This window comes from Ambystoma mexicanum, chromosome 11 (assembly GCF_040938575.1).
Source record: "Ambystoma mexicanum isolate Mex_15411 chromosome 11, UKY_AmexF1_1, whole genome shotgun sequence".
Classification (NCBI taxonomy): domain Eukaryota; kingdom Metazoa; phylum Chordata; class Amphibia; order Caudata; family Ambystomatidae; genus Ambystoma; species Ambystoma mexicanum.
The window spans coordinates 1,481,677,884-1,481,690,632 of NC_090934.1; the positions used below are offsets into that span (position 1 = coordinate 1,481,677,884).

Below are 12,749 nucleotides of genomic sequence, written 5' to 3' on the forward strand. Positions count from 1 at the left end.
CAGGCAAGGAGACAGTCAAGTTCATCCTTCTTCATTTCATGCCAAGCTGATCACAGAGCACAAACGGCATCGTTGTCAGGTACACAATCTGCACCCCCTAGCTCAAAACGGAGCTCTCTTATAGCTAGTCGGAGAGGGTGAATTCCGCCCCCACCTTTTCTAAACATGTCCAAGCAAACTCCTCGTGGAGCATTCGCTCACCAGGCAATTTATTTATCTATCTAAACCTTCACAAATGAAATACATTCTGGCTTTTTCCCCCCGGTGCTCTGCCCGAAATATGGTTTATGCAGCTGGCTCCTTTAGCTAAGTTTCCAGACACGGCCCGATTAGCTGTCTGGTTTTAGCACATTTGTCTTATTTCTGAAAGCACAGCAGTCTTGAATGTTTCTGCAGCATTTCTTAATTTCTCTCATTTTAACAGCATTTTTAGTTTACAAGCATTTCCAGTAAATGCATTGTCCGAGTTCTTTTCTGTCTGTGTATAGGAAAACATGCATTCTGTACCTTGCCTACTTACTAAACCATGATAAATGCATTTTTGACTTTATAACCATGACACTCTTTAGAATACTAATATCCCTTACATTATGAATACTATTTTCACATAATTGCAATCCTAAATCAGTCTATAAGGATTTCTCTGTTTAGCTTTAAGTGGCGGGGGGGGCTGCCCCCTACTGCATTTAGTTGTTGGTACCTTATCTTCATCTCGGCTCCTCCATTACAACGGCAAACTAGTTTGGCCGTAAATTGGCAGATTTACCACCGAGGTGGTAATGATCCCTTCATCTTTTGGCAGAAGGGAGCTTTCGTAGCCTAGCACCAGGATGTGACCTGAAGATAGGCCTTTGTGGTAACTCTAGGTTACGCCTGATGAGTTGATTTGACCAACACGGAACCTGTCGCAGGTGTTATTTCAAGCCTGCAATGTAATCTTGAGGATATGGTACCAAAGACTGGCGTCTTTGCTCTTACTCAGATGTGGCCCTCTGCCGGGCATTACAAGTCTCCCCAGACTAGTTGGCTTCCTGTATCGATTCGCTGAAGTGTACCCTGCCGTGCCACAGTCTCGCTGATATGACAGATGAGTGGCAGGTCTGATGTCATTTCTGTCTAATGGAGTGTAAATAGAGGATTTGGTCTATGCCAGCGCTGGCCAGCCCCACGGTCACCCAAACGACCCCAGATTACTTCTGTGGACCAGATGCCCATTCAGTCCCAGCTAGCGAACAAGTAGTGTTTTTGCCCCTGGCATCTGCCAAAGAATGTCAGGAACCCACTATCGCCAATTCTCCTTGGGATGCATTAACAGGAGTTTCGGCTTGTTGATCGATTGATGTTTGGACAGGAGGATGGACTACTCTGGAGAGGCTTGCTTAGTAAGTTGATAATCTTGCACTGGAAGTGGCGGAAAAAGGAATGCGAGAGGCCATGGTGATTTGTCTGTTCAATTGCCTGCGTTTCCTCGTGTAACGCCTATAACAGTTCTGTCTTTCACTGTGGTGACCATATTTCTTTATATTGTGGCTTTTCTATACTACCATTTGCTCGGTCTATACAGGCTACAGTACAGGCTCATCCACCAGTTATTCCTATGTTACAGAATCCATTTATTCAAGGGACCAGCGCGCCTTCAGATTCGGCACACAGCTCTCCTTCAAGCTGCCATCTTCTACCTCTTCCCGCTCCTCTCTGATACCCGACTGCCTGACTGCTATTCAGGCATGGTGCTCTGCCAATGATCTCTGCCTCAATGCCAGTAAAACGGAGCTCCTTCTCATTGGGATGCCTGCTCGTTGTTTCTCCCCTTTTCCCCCTCTCTGGCCTGACTCCCTGGGTCGCCTCCCCTCCCCCACTTGTGAGGCAAAAAACCTTGGGATCATCTTTCACTCCCTCTTTCTCTCCACGCATCACTGTCAAGAAGTCCAACTTTCAGCTCCACCTCCCCTGTGGCATTCTACTGTTCCCCCGCCCACCCCTCAGAAGCTCAACGTTGCCAGAGCCCTGGTTCTTGCTAGGCTGGACTACTGCAACAGCCTCTTCCTCATTCTACTACTTTCCTCCCTTCAACTAATTCAGAATAGGACTGCAAGACTGATCTTTGGCCTCAAGCCCAGGGACTGCATCTCTCCAGGCCTAAAAGCTCTCCAGTGGCTCCCGGTGACCGCAAGGATCACAATCAATACTCTCTGCATCATCCACAAGGCTGTCTGGGGCCTTCGGTCCTCTGGCTTCAACTCTCTGCAGGTCAAACGTTTTTCCAAGCAGAGAGTGGGAGGTTAATCCCTTTCCTCGGCTGGTTCTTTCCTCTGGAACTGCCTCCCTGCCCCTCTTAGACATGAGCTGAATCTTAAGGTCTGGAAACTTGCCAAGACTTTCCTTTTCTCCTCTTCCTTCCCTCTCCTGTACTAACCCTCCCTCTGCGACTGGGGCCTGGTCCATTCATAGTTGTGCCGGGAGGATAGCTCAGCGGCAACGTGCTCGCCTTGGGAGCAAGACGACACGAAGCAACACAGGTTTGATTCCCCAGGTCCGTGCTTGGAAACCTCTGTGTATTTAAGTGCATTATAAATATGCAACTAAGACGAACAACTACGCAACTAAAAACAAAGAATTCCTGTAGCAGCACCTAGATGTCCGCAGGCTGTGTGAGAGCTTTAAAAATGCAAATAAATAAGAGAAGAGTTGTACAGTGGCCAGACTTTCGCCCCTTCCACCCCCCTGCATCCTTTGGCAGCACTTGCCCTTGGGCTCCCTTCACTGGACTAGCACGAACCTGGTCCACCCTATCTACCGTTCCTGCTAAAGATAATTTACGGTACTGAGACAGCCCTAATCGATCTTAAAACCCAGATCAATGAGATTAACGACAAAGGGAACACCTCCATGTTACTCCTCCTCGACCTGTCGGCAGCGTTCGACCTGGTGGATCATGCAGTCCTGTACGAGCACCTGGCCTCAGCTGCCCTCTTCTCGAAAGAGGCCATAGCCTGGATCCAATCATTCCTGGACAATCTAACCATGAGGGTCTTCTCTACCCTTGCCTCAGCAGACCCCATCAAAATAACTTGCGGGGTACCCCAGGGCTCCTGCTTCTCTCCCACCCTCTACAACATCTTTACCAAGCCCCTATTTGACAAGTTGGCCAGGCTGGGTGTCTCATTATGCAGATGACACCCAGATCCTCATACCCCTTTCGGGCAACTTCGACTCAGATACGGCCTTGGTAAACAAAATATATCATCATTCAGGCATGGATGGCCACACGCAGTTTATGCCTGAATGATGAGAAAACCGAAATCCTGCTCCTCGGATCCAACACTAATCTAAAAAAGCTCAGCTCCAACTATAAGGCCTTCAACATTGATGGCAACACCATCACAGTGGCCAAAACAGTGAAAACGCTAGGCTTTCACCTTGATGCAACCATGTCACTAAAAAAAACGTCAACTCTGTAGCATCCTCTACCGCTTACTCATGCAAGCTAATCAGGGCAAGTAGAGCCTTCCTCATCCAAGCTAGCTGCATCATCATTGCCAATGCCCTAATACTATCCAGACTCGACTATTGTAATGCCATGTACCTAGGAGCCAACAAATGCATAATCAACAAACTACAGACACTACAAAACAACGCACTCAGAACAGCCCTTAACCTACCATCCAAGGGCCACCTCTCCAACAAAAGGAGAGAAAGCAAATGGCTCATAATCTCTGACCCCATCTCTCTCAAAACGGCGTCACTCACTTTCAAATGCTTAAGTCACGCAGCCCCCCCTATCTCTCATCCAGAATAAAGAAAAAAAACCTCCACCCACCCCACGAGAACAATGAACTCCTACTGCCTGCAGGTACCCAACTTCAGACAAAAGAAAACCGGCGGCAATAGCTTCCCTGTCTTGGCAGCCCAACGCTGGAACGCCCTCCCACTCAACATTAGGACAGACCAATCCTACTACAGCTTCAGGCGAAACACCTTCACCTGGCTGCGGTCCAATGATCCCCATGACTAACCCTGCCATCTCACCCGCTCATGCCTTTGCTCAAACCTGAATGCCATGCACAGCATTAAATATGTAAGTGCAACCGAACTATCTCTACGTACAGCACCAAATATGTAAATATGTAAGCAATTTATTAACTACAGGTATATATGCACATTCCACGCAATGTAATGCTAGGCCGCTCTTTCATGTGTGCCTATCCTGCAACTAAGTTTTTATGTAATCCTACCTTCCTGCTCTGTTGCGCCCTGTTACCTCTGGGTTTTGCGCGCCATACTAAATAAACAAACAAACTCATCCTCCCTTCTTTCTCTGTCCCCTGGCACTTTGTCTTGCCCCCCGCCCCTTTGGCCAACCCACTCTTGCAATTCTCCCTCTACCCAACCCCCTGCACTTACCACCTTGTCTTGCACATGCACAGTGGGATTGTCACAAGGCCAATATAAACGTTTTTGTTCTACTTTCTTTCCACCCTCCCCACCCCCCAGCTTGTCCTGTGGCGCCTGGAAACACTTGTGTGTGTGTGTATAGGCGCCATACAAATATCCAATCCATTAACTCATTAAAACGGTCTCTCTGTGAAGACGCCTTTTTATCGTTTCCTTGGAATGACACATTATGAAGGAATTCTTCAAGGTGTCCTCAGCCATGTGAACCCAAAATACTCTTAGTTTGGTTATTTTGGCCCTTACGTCTAGTGTTGTCGGACGTTGCATCCAGTGGAATTCCATCCTGGTCCTTCTGCTGATGTTTGAGGAGAGTCATTCTTAGCCATCTCCTTCCCTAGCTTCTGCTGCTGTTTGAGGAGGGTCATTCTTATCCACTTCTGCTGTTTGAGGAGGGTCATTCTTATCTATCTCCTTCCTCGGCTTCTGCTGATGTTTGAGGAGCGTCATTCTTATTGACCTCCTTCCCCGGCTTCTGCTGCTGTTTGAGGAGGGTCCTTCTCCTTCCCCGGCTTCTGCTGATGTTTGAGGAAAGTCATTCTTATCCACCTCCTTCCCTGGCAAATGCAGACAATGATGACAGTGAGATGAGAATTCGACAGCCACTTTCCAAAGGGAAGGTTTACCACATATATTCAAATTTGACACCATGTTCTAGGTCGGCCTAAAGTATGTGGCTCCCTTTCCAAAGACAAATAATTTCTAGGACCAGTATTTCCAATAGAAGAGATCATAAATCAAATCCACCAGCCCAATCCCCACGGTTGCCCTGAGAGAGAGAGCGATCATGATATGTTCAATGCTGAATTCTGGTGCATTTGTCTCAACATTTGCAGTAAATTTAGAGGCCCATCTGCAGTGGTATGAATATTTCGGTATCCGCAGTTCCTGGAATATGTGCTGAGGGGTGGAACGAAGCTGCAAGCTTTCAGGGAGTTTTATTCATCCACTTACATTGCTTGTGTTTCTCGTCAGGCAAATAAGAATATTTATGGCTAGCTTCGCCTTAGATCATATGAACGTGCTAGCCAGGTGCATGCTTTTAAGGGGTCACATATGCAGGCTTGTAGCCTCTACATAGGATCAGGCAAATGCGATGAACCATTGTAATTATGGAAATTGTTACCCAAAAGACATGGCTACAGCTTAAGTCTCTGCCTGTCATAGCCATTGCCTTTTTATACTGTTGCTGAATATTCCACAGACCCATCAAAGCAAAACTGATCCCAAGCAACCCACGTGTTTTGTAGGTCCGTGATCACCCTAAAGCTGTTGTCCTCCTCTGCTTGCGTATACAAAAACCTCTGAGTGTGTGTTCGGAAGAGTGATAAAGGTCTCTTCTCCAACCTTGGATCAATCAGGCCCCTCGATTCTTTTCCACCATGTGATCATTTGGTATCACGTTAAATGTGTCTTGTGGTTTAGAGGCTGCTGCCCCACAATTTGAGTGTTGGGGCTGCTTCTTCGCAGTAGAGAAGACTGGTGCTTTGCACAGCATATTGGACGTCTCTGTTTTCAACCTGTCACCTCCCAGGGACCCTGCCCAATGTAGCTTTAGGTCAGATGCTCTGTTCTTCTGGGAAGCACCGACTCCGTGTGATGGGTTAAGTGGATGTGTACTTGCACACCCCCATTAAGGAATTTTGCACATGTATGCAGATGGATTCACTACCAAGAGCACCACTTCTCATTGCACATTGGTGTGGTGCTCAGGATGTTTGTCAAGGGAATGTCTGTAGTTGCTACGTACTGGTTTATCAGAGGAGCAGTGCTCCTCTTCCCCATTGCTGACGACTGGCTGGTGAGGTATACCATCCTTTCAAGGGACGACTACTTTCAACTGTAAATTAACCAAAGCCGTCCTTGATATTATTGAAAGGGGGTGTGGGAGCCGCTCTATGGAGAACCACCATGGTCAGATACCCTCTTTTATGGGCTTTCTTCCACCCAGGAGGGTCTAAAACCATGTTTTACCTCACTGCCCCCTTCACAGAGGAGAAATATCCGTCTGGTCCCACCCACAAGGGCAGTCCAGTACCGAAATAAGAGTACCAACAGCAACCCCAGACGCGTGTTTTGGCCTAGTCGGGCCTCATCAGTGCGGTGCAGCTGAGCCTCTCTATGGCACAGTGAGCAAGGGGTCCATGTCTGGATTACCTTGGGTTACTTGGGGTGAAACCCCAACTTTTACAAAACTGAAAGGGAGTGTGGGAAAGAACATGGGTCAAATACCCGGTTCTATGGAATTTCTTCCACTTGGGGTATCAAATCATCCCCTGCAATTAATGGGAGCTGTGTTCAATATTGGAGTTTCCGCTCCCCAAACTGATGAACAAATTGTAAAAAAGCTCAATTTTCTAATGTATTCCTTTGGATTCTAGGTCCAGCAACTGATTTTGTATCGCAGGAAAGTTGCCAATTGCAAGAATGTTCTCACTGCTAATACCACTGATCGAGATGGCGGCCCGTTGCCTCTAATCGAGGTGGAGGGGGTGGTGTTCTGTAACGGCAGTAATTTCTGACTCGCTATCACCGAGGTTTAGGAGAGCTTGACACTTGCTCATCTAAGTAGGTCTTGAAGGCTGCCAGGAAATATCACTCGGGGAGCAGTGGCCTTACATTCTATTCTGACGCCTGTTGCTAACAGATGAATTAACAAATAATTATGCATTTAGGCAGGTCTTTGAATCTGGCCAGTCCTGATATCCCGATTGTGTTGCCAATCTCCTCTTGCTGCAATTGTCACATGTAGTAATCCTGACTAACTCGGTGTAACTAAAAATGCTGTGTTTTTAAAGGTATTTTGATTGGCTTCCTAAAGTGCCCCAACCAGTTTGCTCTCAACTCTATTCCTTGTAGTGTTGTAGGTGCTTGTACCCTTCTTTCTGTTCTCTGTACGCCATATCTTATCTTGTAGGGCGTGCGGCCACTGTATTTACTTGTTGTTGTAAAATGGTTTTCCTCTTTAAAATGTCTGCCACACTTGTTTAGGAGATCCCAAACTTAAGATTGATTTGCAAAGTCACATGATGGACGCCTAGCTTTCTGGACTGGCGGATGGGTCACAGGCTAGTGCTTCTGTGCAATTGGCAGGGGCGCCAGAGGCCAGCCCATCCGTGCCCGCTCTGGCTCAGGCCAAGAAATGGAGCGGGAAATACTTGACGTTGTATCTTCATTTGTCCATAGGAAATAACAATGATCCTTTTTGGAGAGATGTTGATGGCCAACTTTCTCTTATTTATGGTCCGTTTTGAGTGGTATTGTTGAATTGCTTCCTTTGTACAATTTGGCATTTGTGGAAAAAAAAAGTTGTTTGTAAAAGCTGCTCCCCAAACCTTCTAATGCGGTGGAGGCCAGCTATTCCAGCAATTCTGTGGGAACTTTGCCATCAAATGCATTAACTAGGAGTTCTACTAAAACTAAATAAAACAACCAAAGCAATCTTAATGTGCACTCTGCCGCAAAGTACGGCTTGCATGTTTGATACTTGTTCAGAAAAGGGACATCGGTGTAGTTTGCATGAACGACAACCTGTTTTCTGGTGCCATCAATGGTGCCATGAATTACCTTTTTTAATGGGGTACAGAACATTAGTCAATGCAATAAAACTGGACCTATATCCAGTTACCAGTTTTGAAAGTGTTCATCTCCTTCAGCATTCTTCAATGTAGTGGTTATTTACAGAACATCTTGCGATGGCTAATCTTAAATGCTCTTGCTGTCTATCTTCATCCTATTGGTCTGGCATTCTCCCAGCTACGTGCAGCGGGAGATTTCAGAGTGTGGGGGAAGGATTGGAACATTTGTAGGGAAAAGGACGGATCAACTCTAGTTTAACTAGTACAGGGTTCTACTCACTTGAATGAAGACACTATAGATGTCTCTTCTGCCAACCGTACTGTGTGTTCTGCACAGACACCTGTGAATATCTTTTGAGAGGAGTACCCGATGGCAAACCTAAACGATTAACAGACCACATTCCTGCCCGACCGCATCTGATAACTTTTATCCTTCCCAGACTAAGACCAAGTATCCTATGACCAAATCTGCACCTTGGTTTACTAAGGAATTGGCGAAAGGAAAATAAGCTATGACGCGGCAGAAGAGATTGCGGCAGCAGGATTACTCGCCAACAGGAAAACGCATTTAAGACTGCTTCTTTAAATGCACAAGGAGCCAAGGATAAAAAAAAAAAACATACTGTCCTTCAAAAGTTGCAAAATAATGTGAGGCCCTCCGGTGAGAATTATATTCACTAATTTCATTATCTAATTTTAAATTACTCCATTTGATGAGTTGCATCTAATTCGAACTAAGGCTAAATCAGGTCGTTGTCCATTAGAGATTGACCCTGCTAACGTTTTGAAGGCAGCTCGCATCTCCATTTAGCGACCTTTGCCAATCTTTACTCTGCTCCACCGTAGAAGAACCAGGTGGTAGTTGAAGGTCACACTGTACTCTGGAGGTCCTACCAGTTTTAGGCTGATATTGCGATTTCCATTCTGGGACAAACACCTGGAATCTATTGCCACCTGTTGAATCGTGCAATCTACTGGACACCTTCACCCAGCGGGCTTTAAACCGGGATAAGGGACAGATTGCGGTAGACTATATGGACGATGACCACAACTAGATGGTAGGTGGCGATAGTGTTGGGGCACTGTTTCTTTGCATGCGGGTTCTGCATGCTGGTGGCTACATTACAGTATGCAGAAACACCGACGGAAGTATGCTGACATGCAGACGACTGTACGCGTGGGAACGCCGCTACCTGGAAGCCATTCACCCGACGACAATAGGGCGGTGGAGGTGAAGCAAGCTGGTTTATGATAGTCTAGAGCAGGTTAAACAGGCTGCTGTTTTTCTAGTATCCAGGCTGAATGAATTTACGTACCATCTTGCTCTGTTTTTGTGAGCTAGTACAGACTTCCCTTCCACTGTGGTTCTGGGCATTGAGGGGCTACCCTGTAGCAAAGGTCCATTCCAAGCCCTTGAGTAGCCCCCATTAGTATTGCACCATAGGCGTACATTGAGTGCGGACCTAGCTTCGAGAAGCCACTGAGTACTTTACAGAGGTATACAACAGTACAGATGCATAACAGAGTGCTTATCGGAGGTAACGGAACAGATATATGGGGGGCGGGGATACAGAGGGGCACAGACCAGTTGGCGGGGGACGTTGCTCTTGTTGATTTTGGGGCCGATTCATGGATTTTTTTTTTTGCACCGAAAAAAACGGTAATTTGTGCGCCATTCTGCACACAAATCCCCATTTGTTAAACGGGGATTTGCGGGCAGAATGGCGCACAAATCTGTTTTTCTGCGCAAATAATTCCATGAATCAGCCCCTTTGTCTCCTGCCCATGTTTCCTGGGCAGGCCCCATTGTCGGTTTATTGGACCATGTGACGTCTGCGCTGAGATTTTGTTTTTCTCTAATACTGAAGAAATAGCTAGTGTTAACAATGACTCGTTTTTATGTAGGCCTGGATGCTGGATTCATTTAGCTTTTAAGCCCGTTCCCAGCTGCTGGTACCATTAACGTGGGCAATAGTATTAAAGTTACCAACCTAGGTGAAGGCCTGAGTTGGCCCTGCCAGGATTTGAACCTTGCTAGTGTAGGGGTCTCAGGTCCGTCCCTTCGTCACTGACTCCTGCTCCTTGCATCCTTCTTTTAAGCCTCCCATCCCAGGAAACTGGTTACAAGCTGTTTATATCTTTTTTGTACAAAAGAATGTCTTGGCTGTTTCTAGTGTGATGGCTTGTCAATCTCTCATTTTGCTGCTGTCTAGGCATACGCTTTCACTGTTGGGACTTGCAAGCTTCCAGGAGTGCCCATAGTATTTGGTAGCCAAAGTATTATCAGTGGGCAACGCCTGTGGAATGTGTGATTACAGAATCTCACAATGAAGCTCCACCCAGGCATCTCGGTGGCAAGGACTGTGAACATTTGACGTTATTGCATACGTTATTAGTATGTATTGTGCCCCCTTTAGTGCTCTGCTGTTTGGTTGATGTACTTGAATGTGGGACTGTGACATTCTCATGCAACCAGTTTAATGCTTTTCTTTTTACATTTCAGCTCCTTCAAGATTGTGCTGTAATCGTCCATATCATCTCATTGCTCATCAAAGCTGCCCAATACTGCATCCAAACAGCACCTCTGCACTTTATGTATTTACTCCGTGGACCCTGCACAAGATCAGAGCCTGCCTTTAACCTGACATTGAAGCTACAGATTGGCTATCCTCCTTGGGCCGGCGTTTGCTGGCTATCCTCCTTGGGGGGGGGGCAGCATTTTCTGGCTATCCTCCTTGGGGGGCCAGCGTTTGCTGGCTATCCTCCTTGGGGGGCCGGCGTTTGCTGGCTATCCTCCTTGGGGGGGGGGGGGCAGCATTTTCTGGCTATCCTCCTTGGGGGGCCAGCGTTTGCTGGCTATCCTCCTTGGGGGGCCGGCGTTTGCTGGCTATCCTCCTTGGGGGGCCGGCGTTTGCTGGCTATCCTCCTTGGGGGGGCCGGCGTTTGCTGGCTTTCCTCCTTGGGGGGCCAGCGTTTCCTGGCTGTTCGACACTGTTTCATTGGGGCTCAAATAGTCTCTTGTCTTTGAATCTGTGTGGGACCCCTGGCATCCTTGGGTGTGGTGGACAATAATGCAAAGTCTTTGCCGGCGTAGAAGCGATGAATGAGAAAGTGCCTTTAATACCTCCAACGTGAGTTTTCTATTTTTGTTCTCTTCGTTCTAATAACACTTTTTTAGTACAACTTTCTGGTAGAATTGATTTCTCGCTGCTCTGCAGAGTGCCTTCCATTGTATATTGCATAGCCTTTGGCCTTCGGGGGAATTCTCAAACCTCCTACTACCTTTTCTGCCCTCTTTCCATTGCATGTGATCTGGGCAGTATCCACACCCCCATTGGGTCCCTCTACAGCAACCCGCTCATGAACACCTCCACTCCTGCACCATTCACTCTGGGATCGGTAACCTGTAACCTCAGCACCGCCTTTGCAAGGCTGCAACGCACAATCGTGGGACTACACCAAAGATTCACATTTTCTAAAGCTCTCATGGCAATGGAAGCCGGGATCTATTTCAGAATTCTTGTTTCCAAGTCTCTTTTTAATGCAGCAATAAGTTGTATCTACAAGCTGTGAATTTGAGAAGCACCATGTTTTGGAATAGTTGGCATTGTACCAAAGGAGATTGAACTGAGAACTTGTTTTTTATTATCATGACTAATTGATTAGGTAGGAATGATTTATTTGATTTCACTGTTTGTATGAAATGAACACAGCTATAAAAATAAATATTTCTTAAGTCTGCCTAAGATGTGGTTAATGAAAAGGATTCTGTACGATCGAGGATCTGTTGGGCTTCTGCCAATGAATGCGGATGGCAAGTGGTCAGGGAATCGGCTGTTCTCTGGTGGACTCTACCTGTGCCTGCTTTTTGACTGGTCCTCATTCTCTTCCCCCTATAATTCGCTCTTAGATTCTTAATGTATAAATTACGACATGGGTTCTTTATAGCTGTGCGTTTCGCAAAGCACAGAGTTCCGATGAATGTTGTATAGCATGAGAAAAAGCTGTGGTTCGTATCCTAGTTTCAAGCGAACTCCTCTAGGCCGTTATCAGATCTATGCTGTAAATGGCTTACTTACAAGTTCAATGGTCCCCACACCTGGCATCTGTTCTATGCATCTACCTATTATTCTACACCGCAGTGTATATGTGGAGGTAGGCTAATTGGGTTTGTTATGGATTGTGGCCTGGGTGATGGTAAGAGTACCACCACTAACTATATGGCAAATCGCAGATGAATTCACGGACTTTATCAAGTTACCTGATTCGCACCCTCGTTCTTGCTTGTGATCTTGGCCCCCCCTCCCCCAACTTCGGTGGATTACAAATCACAGATTAAGTAGATTTGGGGAATACCTCTTATTCCAAACATATTGACATTGCAGATATATTTTAGAATCTTTTTTCTTGTCATAACATATTTTCATTGAAGATGTGGGAACAATGTAACCAGCAGTGTTGATGAAATGTTTCTTTGAAATACACATAGAAGGTAAAAATCCAGTGAATAAACGCAGTTTTCAAGGCCATTATTTTCTGGGAAAATGCTTAGATAAGCTGGCAACTTTGGAACGGCCCTGCTCTAAAATTGTAGAAACTGAATGGGACTTGTTTCAGTGTTTCGAAAGGACTCTGCTCTAAAGGGTCTATTGGCTTTATTGAGGAGTCGGGTGTTGACGAGCAGGGAATGCACAGGCGGAATCAGGAGGCTGCTTTGAA

At 46.4% G+C, this 12,749-nt stretch overlaps 1 protein-coding gene across 1 annotated transcript in view; it reads left to right on the forward strand.

Moving 5' to 3' along the window:
• CIB1 (calcium and integrin binding 1) overlaps positions 1-11,771 on the forward strand; it is a 73,978-nt gene extending 62,207 nt beyond the window's left edge. Inside the window, exon 7 of the mRNA XM_069625214.1 lies at positions 10,534-11,771. Coding sequence (XP_069481315.1) covers positions 10,534-10,555 — 22 coding nt within the window. The 3' untranslated portion in view covers positions 10,556-11,771. The remainder of the gene's footprint in view (positions 1-10,533) is intronic.
• The last annotated feature ends 978 nt before the right edge of the window (positions 11,772-12,749 follow it).